Source organism: Salmo salar, chromosome 12 (assembly GCF_965601325.2).
Source record: "Salmo salar chromosome 12, fSalSal1, whole genome shotgun sequence".
Classification (NCBI taxonomy): Eukaryota; Metazoa; Chordata; class Actinopteri; order Salmoniformes; family Salmonidae; genus Salmo; species Salmo salar.
This window is the reverse complement of record NC_138302.1, coordinates 86,599,260-86,613,052: the sequence shown is the minus strand read 5'-3', so window position 1 is coordinate 86,613,052 and position 13,793 is coordinate 86,599,260. Positions and strand designations below refer to the sequence as shown.

At 41.3% G+C, this 13,793-nt stretch overlaps 1 protein-coding gene across 1 annotated transcript in view; it reads right to left on the bottom strand.

Annotated features, from left to right (window-relative positions):
• Positions 1 to 4,613: 4,613 nt before the first annotated feature.
• Positions 4,614 to 13,793, bottom strand: part of LOC106565728 (contactin-4) — a 34,687-nt gene continuing 25,507 nt past the window's right edge. The window contains exons 12-21 of the mRNA XM_082959377.1: positions 12,184 to 12,301; positions 11,636 to 11,794; positions 11,147 to 11,296; positions 10,330 to 10,400; positions 9,177 to 9,411; positions 8,959 to 9,074; positions 8,242 to 8,422; positions 7,567 to 7,679; positions 5,670 to 5,838; positions 4,614 to 5,536 (exon numbers count right to left, since the gene is read on the bottom strand). Coding sequence (XP_082815503.1) covers positions 5,451 to 5,536; positions 5,670 to 5,838; positions 7,567 to 7,679; positions 8,242 to 8,422; positions 8,959 to 9,074; positions 9,177 to 9,411; positions 10,330 to 10,400; positions 11,147 to 11,296; positions 11,636 to 11,794; positions 12,184 to 12,301 — 1,398 coding nt within the window. The 3' untranslated portion in view covers positions 4,614 to 5,450. The remainder of the gene's footprint in view (positions 5,537 to 5,669; positions 5,839 to 7,566; positions 7,680 to 8,241; positions 8,423 to 8,958; positions 9,075 to 9,176; positions 9,412 to 10,329; positions 10,401 to 11,146; positions 11,297 to 11,635; positions 11,795 to 12,183; positions 12,302 to 13,793) is intronic.

Here is a 13,793-nt window from a genome sequence, read left to right as displayed (position 1 = left end):
CCGTTGATATGAAAAGCATTGCTTTATAATATGGAGTAACCTTCTCTTCTGTCTGCTATCTGTAACAGTGTTGCATGAACATTCTACACCTGTCCACATTCTGTGTCTGTGAAGAAGAAAAAGATGATTAAACACGATCTTAAAATAGAATGTAAAGACACCTGTTTCAACAACTACATTTTTATAGGGTTACTTAATATGTGATTATTATTCATGCTTTTCTCTGAGCCTTACAAAGTAAAAAACACTAGTATAATACTTTTTTAGCTAAAGCACGGATAGAGAGCAGAATCAGAATGCAGGCATGGAACTATCAAAATCTCAATCTATCAACCCTACAGAGTTGACCTTACAGATTGACTTGAAAATATGCACACCTCCCATGCTGCCAATGGCTCCACATTCCTCTAGTACGGTATACATTGTCCACAACTGAGCATGCTAAGTCCACATATAGTGTCTGACACACTTAAAACATTTGATCTCGCTGTCAGTAAGGTGATGCTTTCCCTTTGAGTACTAATCCTGTTTAAAATGAAGATTATGTCTCTGTCATAGCTCCCAGTCCTGAGACCAGCTTTATCAGTACGGCACCTTGACTATTCATGTGAATTTGCAGGCCAAGTAGCTCAAGGTGCTACTTTGCAGATTGAGTGCTTTAACCTGGATCTTAGAACTCTGGGCCCAGCATCTTTTTGAACCTGAAGAAAATACTTGCAGATGTTACGTTTCGACTTGAGGTCAAGTCTTGGTTATTTACATAATTCTAAAAGAGATTAATTGCTTTATCAATGGTCCAATGCAGCCGTTTTTATCTCAATATCAAATCATTTCTGGGTAAGAATTATGTACCTTACTGTGATTGTTTTAAATTAAAATGCCAAAACTCCATCTCACCAAAACAGGCTGAAATTTCAGGCAGCTCTTACACTAAAGGGCATTATCATAATTTCACAGTATTATTCCAACATCATAGTATGGAAATATACACTTAGTGTTCTAAACATTAGGTACACCTGCTCTTTCCATGACATAGACTAACCAGGTGAATCCAGGTGAAAGCTATGATCCCTCCTTATTAATGTCACTTGTTAAATCCACTTCAATCAGTGCAGATGAAGGGGAGGAGACAGGTTAAAGAAGGATTTTTAAGCCTTGAGACAAATTTTATTTTTATTTAACCAGGTAGGCTAGTTGAGAACAAGTTCTCATTTGCAACTGTGACCTGGCCAAGATAAAGCATAGCAATTTGAAACATACAACAACACAGAATTACACATGGAATAAACAAAACATACAGTCAATAATACAGATACCAAAAGAAAACAAAAAGTCTATATACAGTGAGTGCAAATGAGGTAAGTTAAGGCAATAAATAGGCCATGGTGGCGAAGTAATTACAATATAGCAATTAAACACTGGAATGGTAGATGTGCAGAAGATGAATGTGCAAGTAGAGATACTGGGGTGCAAAGGCGCAAGATAAATAAATAAATACAGTATGGGGATGAGGTAGGTAGATAGATGGGCTGTTTACAGATGGGCAATCGAGATATGGATTGTGTATGTGTGCCATTCAGAGTGTGAATGGGCAAGACAAAATATTTAAGTGCCTTTGAACGGGGTATGGTAGTAGGAACCAGGCGCACCGGTTTGAGTGTGTCAAAAACTGCAAAGCTGCTGGGTTTTTCCCGCTCAACAGTTTCCCGTGTGTATCAAGAGTTGTCTACCATCCAAAGGACATCCAGCCAACTTGACACAACTATGGGAAGCATTGGATTAAACATGGGTCACCATACCTGTGGAACGCTTTTGGCACCTTGTAGTTTTTGCCCCGTCAAATTGAGGCTGTTCTGAGGGCAAAATAGGGTGCAACTCAATATTAGGAAGGTGTTCCTAATATTTTGTACACTCAGTGTATTTATAAAACACAGGAAATCACATTTTCTTTATTGTACTGGGCCTTTAATCACTGATATCGATATTCAACACACCTCGACAATTCAAAATGTATTTTTCAACACGCACATTTTTTATTTGAACCTCGACAAACTCATTCTATCACCGACATTACTGCAATTCCAAGGAGTTCCTTTAAACCTTGACCCTCCTTTGTGTGTAGGCAGTGACCTTTCACCACCTCTGTGGGAAATCTGGGCCAAATGTTCTCTGGCTCTGCTGCATAAGATCCATTACATGGCCTTAGGAGGGGCTGTCTATTCTGTCCCTACTTGAATGAACTGATCTCTATCTAACATCTATTTAAGTATTGTCAAGAATAAGACTGCTGTGTGTATGATTTAAGACTGACAGTGGATGGTGGGGGGAGCATGACTGGGCTGTGAAGGCCAGTAGAAAATGGTGCCGAAATCACAAATGTCACAGATCATAATTGTTATATAATCTGACATGCAGTTCCTTATAAAACTATATATTATTAATCTAGATCATTTTTTGATGTATTAACGTATGTAATGGAGTGATAAATATTTATTGTGTGATTGATTGATGGGAATTATTGGTATATTGAAAATGTCTACTTTCCCCATTCACTGTTACCTGTATATCATTCATCTCTCGCCTCAATCCACTTACATCAGACTTATTCTCTCAAATATGACAGTAAAGATGACACTGATATACTTCAACTCTGTCAGAGTGAGGAATATAACTCCACCTGGAGGTCTAGATCATATCTCTTCACAGTTAATGTTACTGTGAGAAATACAATGCTGCCTGTACCTTCAAAAATGTGTATGTCCCTCTCAGACTACGAATAATGAATAATCACAATAAGGAATCTTTAATATTAAATCACAGTTCATGATCGATATTTTGATGATGTAATGAAAAATAATCTGTTAAAAGAGACCTTAGTTCTCTGTGCTTTATATGAGACATCTTGTGCAACATAAAGTGACATATAGGACATTGCACCTTTATTTAACCAGTTTAGTACACTGGATCTACTTTCATTCCTACAATACACCTGCTTCTGTTTTCAGACAGCCTGGAGTCGGCTATGAAATCCCTGGGTTCTCCTCAGAGTTAGAGCAGGTATCAGGAGATTAATGTCCATGTCCAGACACTTAGCTGTCAGCCAACATGACAAGATTATTCCTATGTGTGGCTGGCTGGAATACACTTACAGTACTCTGCTATGGCATAGACGTCACACAGTCTTCATGTCACGCCTCTTCTTGGAAATGTCGTCTGTCATGTGATACACAGTGCTTTGTAAAAATATTATATATTTAGGTCAGTAAATGATATATCTAAAACGTTACCTGGCACACTATGAAGTATAACCTGTGTGTGAGCAGGTCAATTTGTCGCTGGTAATGTTGACGTGTAACATAGTAAGAAGGAAATAGAACAATATCAGATATCAGCGTTCCAATATCATGTATACATGATAAATTGATTTGGCAGAAAGAAACAACAATTAATCAATATTTAGCCTGATTCAAAATGGAACTGTGGATTCTCTATGACACCCGCTATTCCTATTACCTGTGTATTTGCCATTCTAATTGCCTGCTGCAAATCCATTTGTTTTCGGAGACAATCTTTGTTCTCTCTGAAATAAATGTGGCGAGCCTTCAATCATGTAGGTTAGTGTTTTTCGTCATGAATGTTGTTCTGGAGGCAGCTTTTTTGTTTTTATGAATCTTTACAATATAGGCAATTTTGACTTTGCAGCTGGCCCATCTATCAGAAATCGCTCAGTTCTGCCTCCAGAGCAAGATTCGTGACAAAGTCAACCTGCTTCAATCATATCATAGTAGTACAGTGTTCAATAGAGTTCATACATGAGCATTTCAAAGTTTGATTTTCCTTTCTCACAAGTAATCTAAAACTATCTGGAAAATAATCTGTAATTTCTGTATTCATGAGCTATTGATAATTAACAATCAGTATGCAAAAGGATTTGAAGGGATCGTCTCCAGGCAACCATATAGATCTGAAGCCTCCGATTCACATATTGATTGGTTTCATGTGGGGAAGGTACATCCACACACTACCCATACATTCAGCAGTATTGAGCTGCTTACAAATACCACCCTGGGGTGGCATGAAGGGAGACATTATTTTCTCTTGTTAGAAAGGTTGTGATATTCTCCATAGACATAGCACAATTAACCCTTACCCTAGAATACACTGTACATGTATATAATCATGACTTGTTAAGACTCTGTAAAGCACTGGACAATGTTTGTGGGTGTAACTGACAATTTTCATTAGTCGGGTCAGTGTCCTCTGCCAGTTGCAGGGCATTAAATCAAATTCAGGTTACTCAATTCTGATTGAAACAATCCAAATTGCATGCATGGACTGACACTATACTGTAAGAGTTGGATTTGTTCATTTTTGCTAGCCAAGGACCAAAGTATTCACTTAGATGTTGATCATGTTCAAAAATAAAACCTGGGTGAGGGAAAGCACAGCAGCCATGCTGTCAATGTTGTGTAGCTACCTGTTCATGGTAACTTAATGGTAACCATTAATGCAGAAGGATGTCACACTGACTCCTGTAAATGATGGCTGTCATTCTCCCTGACACTTTCAAAACGGTACAGACATCTAAAATGAAAACACATTTTAAATAGACATTTCAATGTGAAACATTTTATTCAGTCTCATTAACATCTCACAGAGATACATTTAGTTTGTTAATACAATAGTATTAAAAGGCTTATGCAACATCTATATCACATTTATGGTAAATAAACAAAAAAATAAGCCATCAAGCACAACTTGAAATATCTTGATTACCAAACAATTGAAAATGGAGAAAGAGTTAAATGAATGGAAAATGTTATAAATCTTCCCCAGCTATCAACAAGTTGTGTATATTGATCCAATATGTCTGTGATGGTCATATTGACCATGATGATACTGTTACATATTGATGATAGAATATGTAAAACCTCAAGAACGTCCAAATACCACAGATTCTTTTTCACAGAATTTTCTGAATATTGACGGCGGCCAGACAGAACATGTACAGTAACTGTGCTTCGTGAAGAAATTAAAGGACAACCTCTGAGTGAACCATGGTGGTTTCAACAGTTGAGTCATCCTAACGGAACGTTTACTGTACAATAACAAATAAACAGGGCACACAGAACACAGGGATGAGGCACAAATAGGCCAGGCTCATGTAGATTGTCAGACATTAGAACAATCTTCTCATATGTAAAGCCTATCCTTTCTGCATAAAATCTAGTGAAATCAAACACTCAAAAGCTTGGTTGACAAATTAATACGAAAATGCATACAATTATAAGGCAATGCAGCTGCATTGAATACTCTAAATAGTAAGCTGTTGATTTCACATTCTTGAGAAGTGAATGCTACACATAAAATAACAATTTTGTTATAATCTGCCACATATTTTGCTGAGTAGATGACTCTCAAAGTTAGAGTTCATAAAAGGCATTTTTAAGTTACAAAGTTAACCTTGAAAGTATAAAAAACATAACTACACAAATGTTCATTGGAGCTGAGCTGAAATGGCCCTTTGAGTTAAGACCTGAAAAAGACAAAGACACATTAACAAGCATACCTGGGTGACTCAGTTATGAGACAGACATTTGTTTAAGGCACTTTGGAAACCCAAAAGTTCATCCTGTGAATGGTGAAAGACAAAAACAGTCATCTCTTACTGGACATCTTTGGTATCCTGATGGGGCCACTGCTGCTGCCATCACCTCCACCACTCAAGACTTTGATCTCAATGAGGTAGTCGTCGCCAGAGGGGACTTGCAGCTCCACGCTGGTCCTGTTGGTCTCCACCACACTGCTCTTTCCAAGCCAGTTCTGACGGTACACCACCTGCACACCCCACAAGACATGCCACAAGAGGTCTCTTCACAGTCCAAGTCCAGAACAGACTATCACATAGAGCCATGACTACATGGAACTCTATTCCACATCAAGTAACTGATGCAAGCAGTAAAATTTGATTTAAAAAACTGAAAAAAACACCTTATGAAACAGCGGGGACTGTGAAGCAACACAAACATACGCACGCACGCACAAGCACACACACACACACACACACACACACACACACACACACACAGATTTAGTACTGTAGATACATGGTACTGGTGGAGTAGGGGCCTGAGGGTGTGAATGTATTGTAATGTTTTTAAAAAAATTTATAAACTGCCTTATTTTGCTGGACCCCAGGAAGAGTAGCTGCTGTCTTGGCAGGAACTAATGGGGATCCATAATAAACCCCAGGAAGAGTAGCTGCTGCCTTGGCAGAAACTAATGCGGATCCATAATAAATACAAAAACCTTGAGACGGGAGAGGGAATATCATGGAGAGTATCTGATGTCAACAATACTGATTTAAGCGACGCAATTCGTTTGACCTTAAAGAGAAATTACTGATTTATGGATAATGCCTCTGTACTGTTTATTTGAAGAAAGAAAAAATGCTTCTCAGAGAAAGCCAAACTCTTCAAAAAAAGAAATAGTATTTTCTTGATCAGCCAAATAGTTTTAAGAAATGTATTGTATTTTTTATGCAGGCTCTTTCCAGAGGATGCCATGAATTTGAAATTATATTGTGAGGTGCTAGTGTGGCCCCCTGTGGTGCTCAGTGGAGGGGGTGGACCCCTGTGGCGCTCAGTGGAGGCTGGCGTGGCCCCCATGTGCCGCTCAGCGGAGGCTGGCGTCCCCCCTATGTGGCGCTCTGCGGAGGCTGGCGTCCCGCTGTGGCGCTCTGCGGAGGCTGGCGTCCCCCTGTGGCGCTCTGTGGAGGCTGGCGTCGCCCTGTGGCACTCTGTGGAGGCTGGCGTCGCCCTGTGGCGCTCTGTGGAGGCTGGCGTCGCCCTGTGGCGCTCCGTGGAGGCTGGCGTCCCCTTGTGGCGCTCCGTGGAGGCTGGCGTCCCCCTGTGGCGCTCTGTGGAGGCTGGTGTCCCCCTGTGGTGCGCCGTGGAGGCTGGTGTCTCCCTGTGGCGCTCCGTGGAGGCTGGTATGGCCCCCATGTGGCGCTCAGCGAAGGCTGGTGTCTGAATGTGGAGCTTCACAGGCTCCCAGCTGCTTCCTCACCTTCTCTCTCAAATATCTGAGCCACATCCTTTTCTGAGTCATAATCCTCTGCTGAATGCTCCAAGAGATCAGATACCCAGGATGACATGAAACGCTTCCTGTTACGCAGGTTCAAACACAGCAGGTGTTTTTTTACTACTGTGGCATTCAGAGAGATCGAGAGGCAGGAATCTTCACTGAATGTATCAACAGCCATCAACAAGGTCACATTTTGCGTGTTCACATATTGAAATGTTGCAGACGTTCAATCAACCTACTCAGTGCAAAACCAGCACAATGGAGAAACAGGTTTGTTTTGGGTCATATCACTGGGAACAGACTTTTTAATTTTGTACGGCCAGACAGAGACAATCCATATGTGATACTGAAAGTGCTGAGGTTTATATTTCCACTGCGACCAGGGAGTCATTTATAGAGAGCATAGCTGCTGAGGTTAGGCAAGAAAGTGCATTTGTTTCTAGTTTTCAAAGATTCTGCTATTCAACTGACAACACTCACCTTGTATCCTGTCACCTCAGACTCATTTCCCATTGCCTTGACATGCTCCCACTTTAAAAAGATCTTGGAGTTGGTCAAGTTCCACTCAATATTCCCTGGAGGTTGACTTGGTGCTGAAAGATATGCAATCATATAGCAACTCGAGTTAGTCACGTAAAATTCCGTCAATAGCTGAAATAACTCCTAAATTACTTTCTCACTTTAACCATCCCCATATTGCTGCTGTATGAAGGAAATCTCAACTAGAAGGGAACAAGATTAGTGGCTGAATGATTGCCTCTAACTCTGATAAGCTCATAAACATACCTCCTCTCCATGAGTCGTCAAGACAAACAGCATCTTGTCACAGATTTTTGTAATTTTTTAAAAGAGGGCCCTGCTAATTCATGTTGTAGGTATAAGATAATCCAATTCCATCCGTTAGTCTGCAGTCAACACGCAATCAAGACTATACACAGATGACTGTGCTTCGTCTCAGCAGTGCTGTTGATGTAGAGGATTCACAGAGGGTCTAAAGTCATTGAAGTTGTATTGTATCCTGCTGCATTTTACCACAATTCCATTAATGTAAACCTCTGTGGGATTTGCAGGCTTCATGAACGTGAAAGCGGACTTGTAAAGAGAGAAATGCTCAAATTGCATGTGACAGCTGTCCCATCTCAGAAAAAAACTCACGTGGTTTCTTGGTGGTGACATTGACCGCAGGGCTAGAAGGCCCTGCTCCAGCGCTGTTCTGTGCCCTGACTGAGATCAGATACAACGTACTTCCCATGAGTCCAGAGAGAAGGGCCACAGTGTCCGTGACCTTCACCATCTCAGCATCACTCTCCTGCACCCCCTCCTCCCAACAAAGCACCTGGAACCAAAGACATGAAGGTTATCCCAGACCTCCTGGTAGCATTAGAAACACATCCAGCACTGTTGTTCGCTGATTTCATTCTGGACCTGATGTACAGGGGCTATGAGTGAACAATGAAGATCAAGTTAACCTGGGCTTTCCCTATAGCCAGCCAGTCCTGGGCTATACTAAGGGAAGAACGGGTAAGATCCTCAGGGTGTTCCATCATGAGGGACGATGTTTGTTGTGGAGGAAATTGACATATGATGTTCACACTTGTAAGTGGTGATTTATAGAACACTACTCAGGCAAGGTAGCAGCCAGGGTATAGGGGTCACTTGGACAGACCTCTTCATTCTCCAGATTAGATGGTGAGAAATCTACCCGTATCCCAAGCAATTTTTCAGTGTAGGGGAAATGTCATGTTTTTGCCACTGGCAGTTCTATTTAAATGCATGCCAACCCATTGCAGAGTCAATCATACTGAAGATAATATCTATCATGTTGTTTTCTGCTCTCTACCAGCATCATGAATGTTGGGATATTTTTTATACCTCATATCCAATGATCTTCCCACTGCTGGCTGTCTGGGGGATGGGTTCCCAGTACACCTCGATTTCAGAGGCTGATAGCGTCCGGGCCAACACTCTGGACGGAGGTACAGAGGGCTCTAAACATGAAAAGATGACACCAAGAATAGTAAACATTCAAGTCAAACTAACCCAAACTTTCCATTTCATCAACAACTTGACCAATAGTCAAAGGAACTAACCTTCCTCTGCAGAATACACTACAACCACATGGCTAGACGGGCCTTCTCCTTCATTGTTGTAGACTCCAACTTTCACCTCAAATTGGGAGAGGGGAGGGATGCTGTCGTTCCTGAAGGTGTATCTTGATGCATCAGGTGAAGCCAGCACAGTCTGTTTCCACGTGGTTGTACCAAGAGAACGAAAAGCCACAATATATCCAAATTCCTCTCCATTCTGTAGTTCCTCTGGTATCGGCTAAGAGACAAAGACATTTTGACAGCATAAATTGTAGAATCTTTCCCCATTGGTTGTGAACTGAATATCAAATGACTATATCAACTGGAAAAGTCAAATTCTGAATAGCCAAATACAACAACATTAACAAGATAATACATGCACCTGCCAAAATAAAGGAAACACCTGAGTTAATGAGGCACACAAAGTATTTTGAAAGAAGGTGCTTCCACACAGGTGTGATTCCTGAGTTAATTAAGCAATTAAAACATCCCATCATGCTTAAGGTCATGCCCAGTTGCCCATTATTTTGGCTACCATGGCTAGAAGAGATCTCAGTGAAGTGTGTGTGTGTGTGTGTGTGTGTGTGTGTGTGTGTGTGTGTGTGTGTGTGTGTGTGTCTCAGTCACCATCTCTTTACCCAATTGAACAACTTATGGGAGATTCTGGAGAGGCGCCTGAGACAGTGTTTTCCACCGTCATCAACAAAACATCAAATGATGCAATTTCTTGTGTAAGAATGGTGTCGCATCCCTCCAATATATACCCGACACTTGTAGAGTTAATGCCAAGGGGCTTCCTTTATTTTGGCAGTTACCTTTATATCCAAAGCTATACACACTTCCTAAACCATTCTGCATGATAAGCCAAATCACTTTAAGAGATCCACAGAAACACCCATTCTGAGACATCATCCTAGATTTATGCACATACAATTTCCACCATCGCTGCATCTTGCATTTTGATTTACACACCAGGGGAGCCGTTTGGAGGAGGCAAATATCTAGGCAAGACAGCTCTTGTTTTAATTAAAACCCATTTAATTGAAGTCACATTGCCGTAGAGAATTCTGTCAAACCCCATTCATGTCAGAAGAGTGATTTGAAAACAGCCGTCACAATGAAGACATATTCTAATAAATCTGATCAGCAAGCTTACCTCCCATTGGATAACCAGTTCTCCTCGGCTACCTCCTCCTCCACTCACATTACCCGGTGCTACTTCAGGAACTGGATGGACAGAAACAACAACAGTGTCTAATATAAGGGTGTGTATTCCTTCAGAGGGGGGAGTAAAGGCATATTTGAATCCTTACTACTCGAAAACCATACAGAAGCCTTGATATCACTTGATACACACCACCCCCCCACACACACACACACACACACACACACACACACACACACACACACACACCTGCAGTTAATACAGTGTGTTACCTCCATGTGTTCTCCTCTCTTGTGATTCAGTGAGCCAGTCGGACACACTCTGCTAACCCGCTCAAAATAGACAATTTTAAGTCATTGCCTGATGGCATGCGTGGGTATTTCACACGGTTCCTGTTGATACTGCTGACATGAATGAATCATGTTAGGTTTTCCTGAGTGCTGATGTACACAGCATCTAAATGCTTAAAAGGTATGATGCATCCTGCTCGGTCAGGTTCTAATCTGATGAGCAAAAGTATCAAAAGTGTCAATATCCACATGGCTGTGTCATCTAACCACATGAACAAATTCTCTCACTTTCTTTGCCTATTAGGTAAATCATTAACACCTGTCTCGGTGTCTGTCGATTGGAACAAAGCTGATTCTGTCTTCATTACACATAATTAGCGATGAGAAAGGCACGATAAAAGTGACTGTGGGATCTACATGGTGAAATCTATCAGGGGAAGAACAGAACACTCAATACAAGTTAAACTAAACAGACAGTTAGATTCACCACGAGAGGACAGAAAGGAATTAAAAAGTACCTGCTGCTTTCGTTCTAATCTGCTTGGATTGCATGCTGGGCTCTCCAACACCCACATTGTTGATAGCCACCACCCTGAATTCATAATCCACCCAGGGGTTCAAATCTATCACCGTTGCATGAAACATCTGTCCAGGCACAGAATCAGGAACTAGGATTAAAGAATTTAGAATTTAAATACATATTGATTCTCATCCATCAACAAATCACATTTCAGAAAGCATCCATGTTATCAAAGACTGCCTGTGATACAATTCAGTCAATATAACTTATCCAAGGCCCCCGAGATAACGAATGAGTAAAAAGAAAGCAATACTCCTGTTCACATCATCCCCAAAGCTGACTCTTCTCACAATAGTATCACTGTACAGAAACCACCAAATTATATATCTCTATGACAGAAACATTCTCTGAATATAATGTCCTGTAGAAAACACGTTCATAAACGCTGTAGTGTCTAAACAAATGGATGGGCTGGTGTTGTAGCTACCTGTCCTGACGGCCTGCCAGCCGATGGAGAAGGGGGTCCTGGCCTGGATGGTGTATGTGGTGACAGGGCTGTGGTTGTCTGGCCCAGACCCCCAGGAAAGCTGGGCACTGGAGTCAGTGATCTCCCCCACCATGAGGCCCTCTGGGGCACCGGGTGGTCCTGACAGAACAGGGAGACAACCACTGTCAAAGAGCTCTATTGTGTCAGACAAAAAAGGATGGCAGGGTTAAACCAGTTTCATGCAAGGCAGTCAAAAGAGAAAGACATTTAATATATTTCACCCAGCGGAGCTAAAGATCCTTCAATTGATGAGGGGAAATACAAAATTACTCAAAAAGGAAGGAGAAGTGGAAAATTAATGTATTGATTTAGAGATGATCCTGTAGTCATTATTTAACACTGAATGAATGTCACCGAGAATAGTTGGCTGAAGTAAAGAGAATGAATAGAGTGTGATAATATCTGAGGTTTTCTAATACCTCTTTAGATGATTGCTACAGCATGTCAGAAATACAAAGTAGCATCACAGTGAGGAAATGCGTGCGTACCTCTGACAATGAGGTCGGCTGCTGCTGAGACACTGTCCACCACGGTGTGAACCATGCACACATACTTCCCAGAATGCTTTAGCTGAATATTCCTGACCATCAGATCACCAGCTGATTCCTGATGACAATAGAACAGGAAAAAGTGTAATTTCACAACAATACTAGTAATTCCAAATACAGTGATTCAATAACAATTTTTCATGTTGAGTACCAATAATCATTCTGATAACGTTTCAACTCTCTGTACGCTATGGCAGTAGCAGGAAGAACTAGGCCAGGCTAGGTCTTTAGAGAGAGAAAAGAGTAGGTAGGAACACTGGAGTGACACTGGTTCTAACACTATTGTTAAACAAACAACTTCCTGAACTTTAAGAGCTCTGCTAAATTATGCTGACAGTGAAAATGTCAGTGTTATACAGGCCATTTTAGTGCAGGGTCTTTGTGTGCACAGCAGACCAGAGGATACATCCTGTAATCAGAGAGATTTGTGCTCTCTGATTCAGAGGGGTTGGGTTAAATGTGGAAGAAACATTTCAGTTGAATGCATTCAGCTGTACAACTGACTAGGTAGCCCCCTTTCCATTTCCCTTTCCTTGTTCACAGGAGTATTTTTTTATTTTGTATTTTACCTTTATTTAACTAGGCAAGTCAATTAAGAACAAATTCTTATTTTCAATGACGGCCTAGGAACAGTGGGTTAACTGCCTTGTTCAGGGGCAGAACGACAGATTTTTACCTTGTCAGCCCAGGGACTTGATCTTGCAACCTTTCGGTTAATAGTCCAACACTCTAACCACTAGGCTACCTGCCGAGTATCATGTGGACAAACACACCTGATTCAACTTGTCAACTAATCATCAAACCCTCAATGAGCTGAGTGAGGTGTGTTTGCCCAGGGCTACAACAACGTGTACAGTTGGGGGTACTGGAGGACCAGGGTCGGGAAACATTGATATACAGTGCCTTTGGAAAGTACTCAGACCCCTTGACTTTTTTCACATTTTGTTACGCTACAGCCTCATTCTAAAATTGATTAAATAAAACCATTTCCTCATCAATCTACACACAATACCCCATAATGACGAAGCGAAAACAGGTTCATAATTTGTTGCAAATGTATTAAAAACAAAAAAACAGTAATACCTTATTTACATAAGTATTTAGACCCTTTGCTATGAGTCTCAAAAATGAGCTCAGGTGCATCCTGTTTCCATTGATCATCCTTGAGATGTTTCTACAATGTTTGGAGTCCACCTGTGGTATATTCAATTGATTGGACATGATTTGGAAAGGCACACACCTGTCTATATAAGGTCCCACAGTTGACAGTGCTTGTCAGAGCAAAAACCAAGCCATAAGGTCGAAGGAATTGTCCGTAGAGCTCAGAGACAGGATTGTGTCAAGGCACAGATCTGGGGAAGGGTACCAAAACATTTCTGCAGCATTGAAGGTCCCCAAGAACACAGTGGCCTCCATCATTCTTAAATGGAAGAAGTTTGGAACCAGCAAGACTCTTCCTAGAACTGTCTGCCTGGCCAAACTGAGCAATCGGGGGAGAAGGGCCTTGGTCAGGGAAGTGACCAAGAACCTAATGGTCACTCTGACAAAGC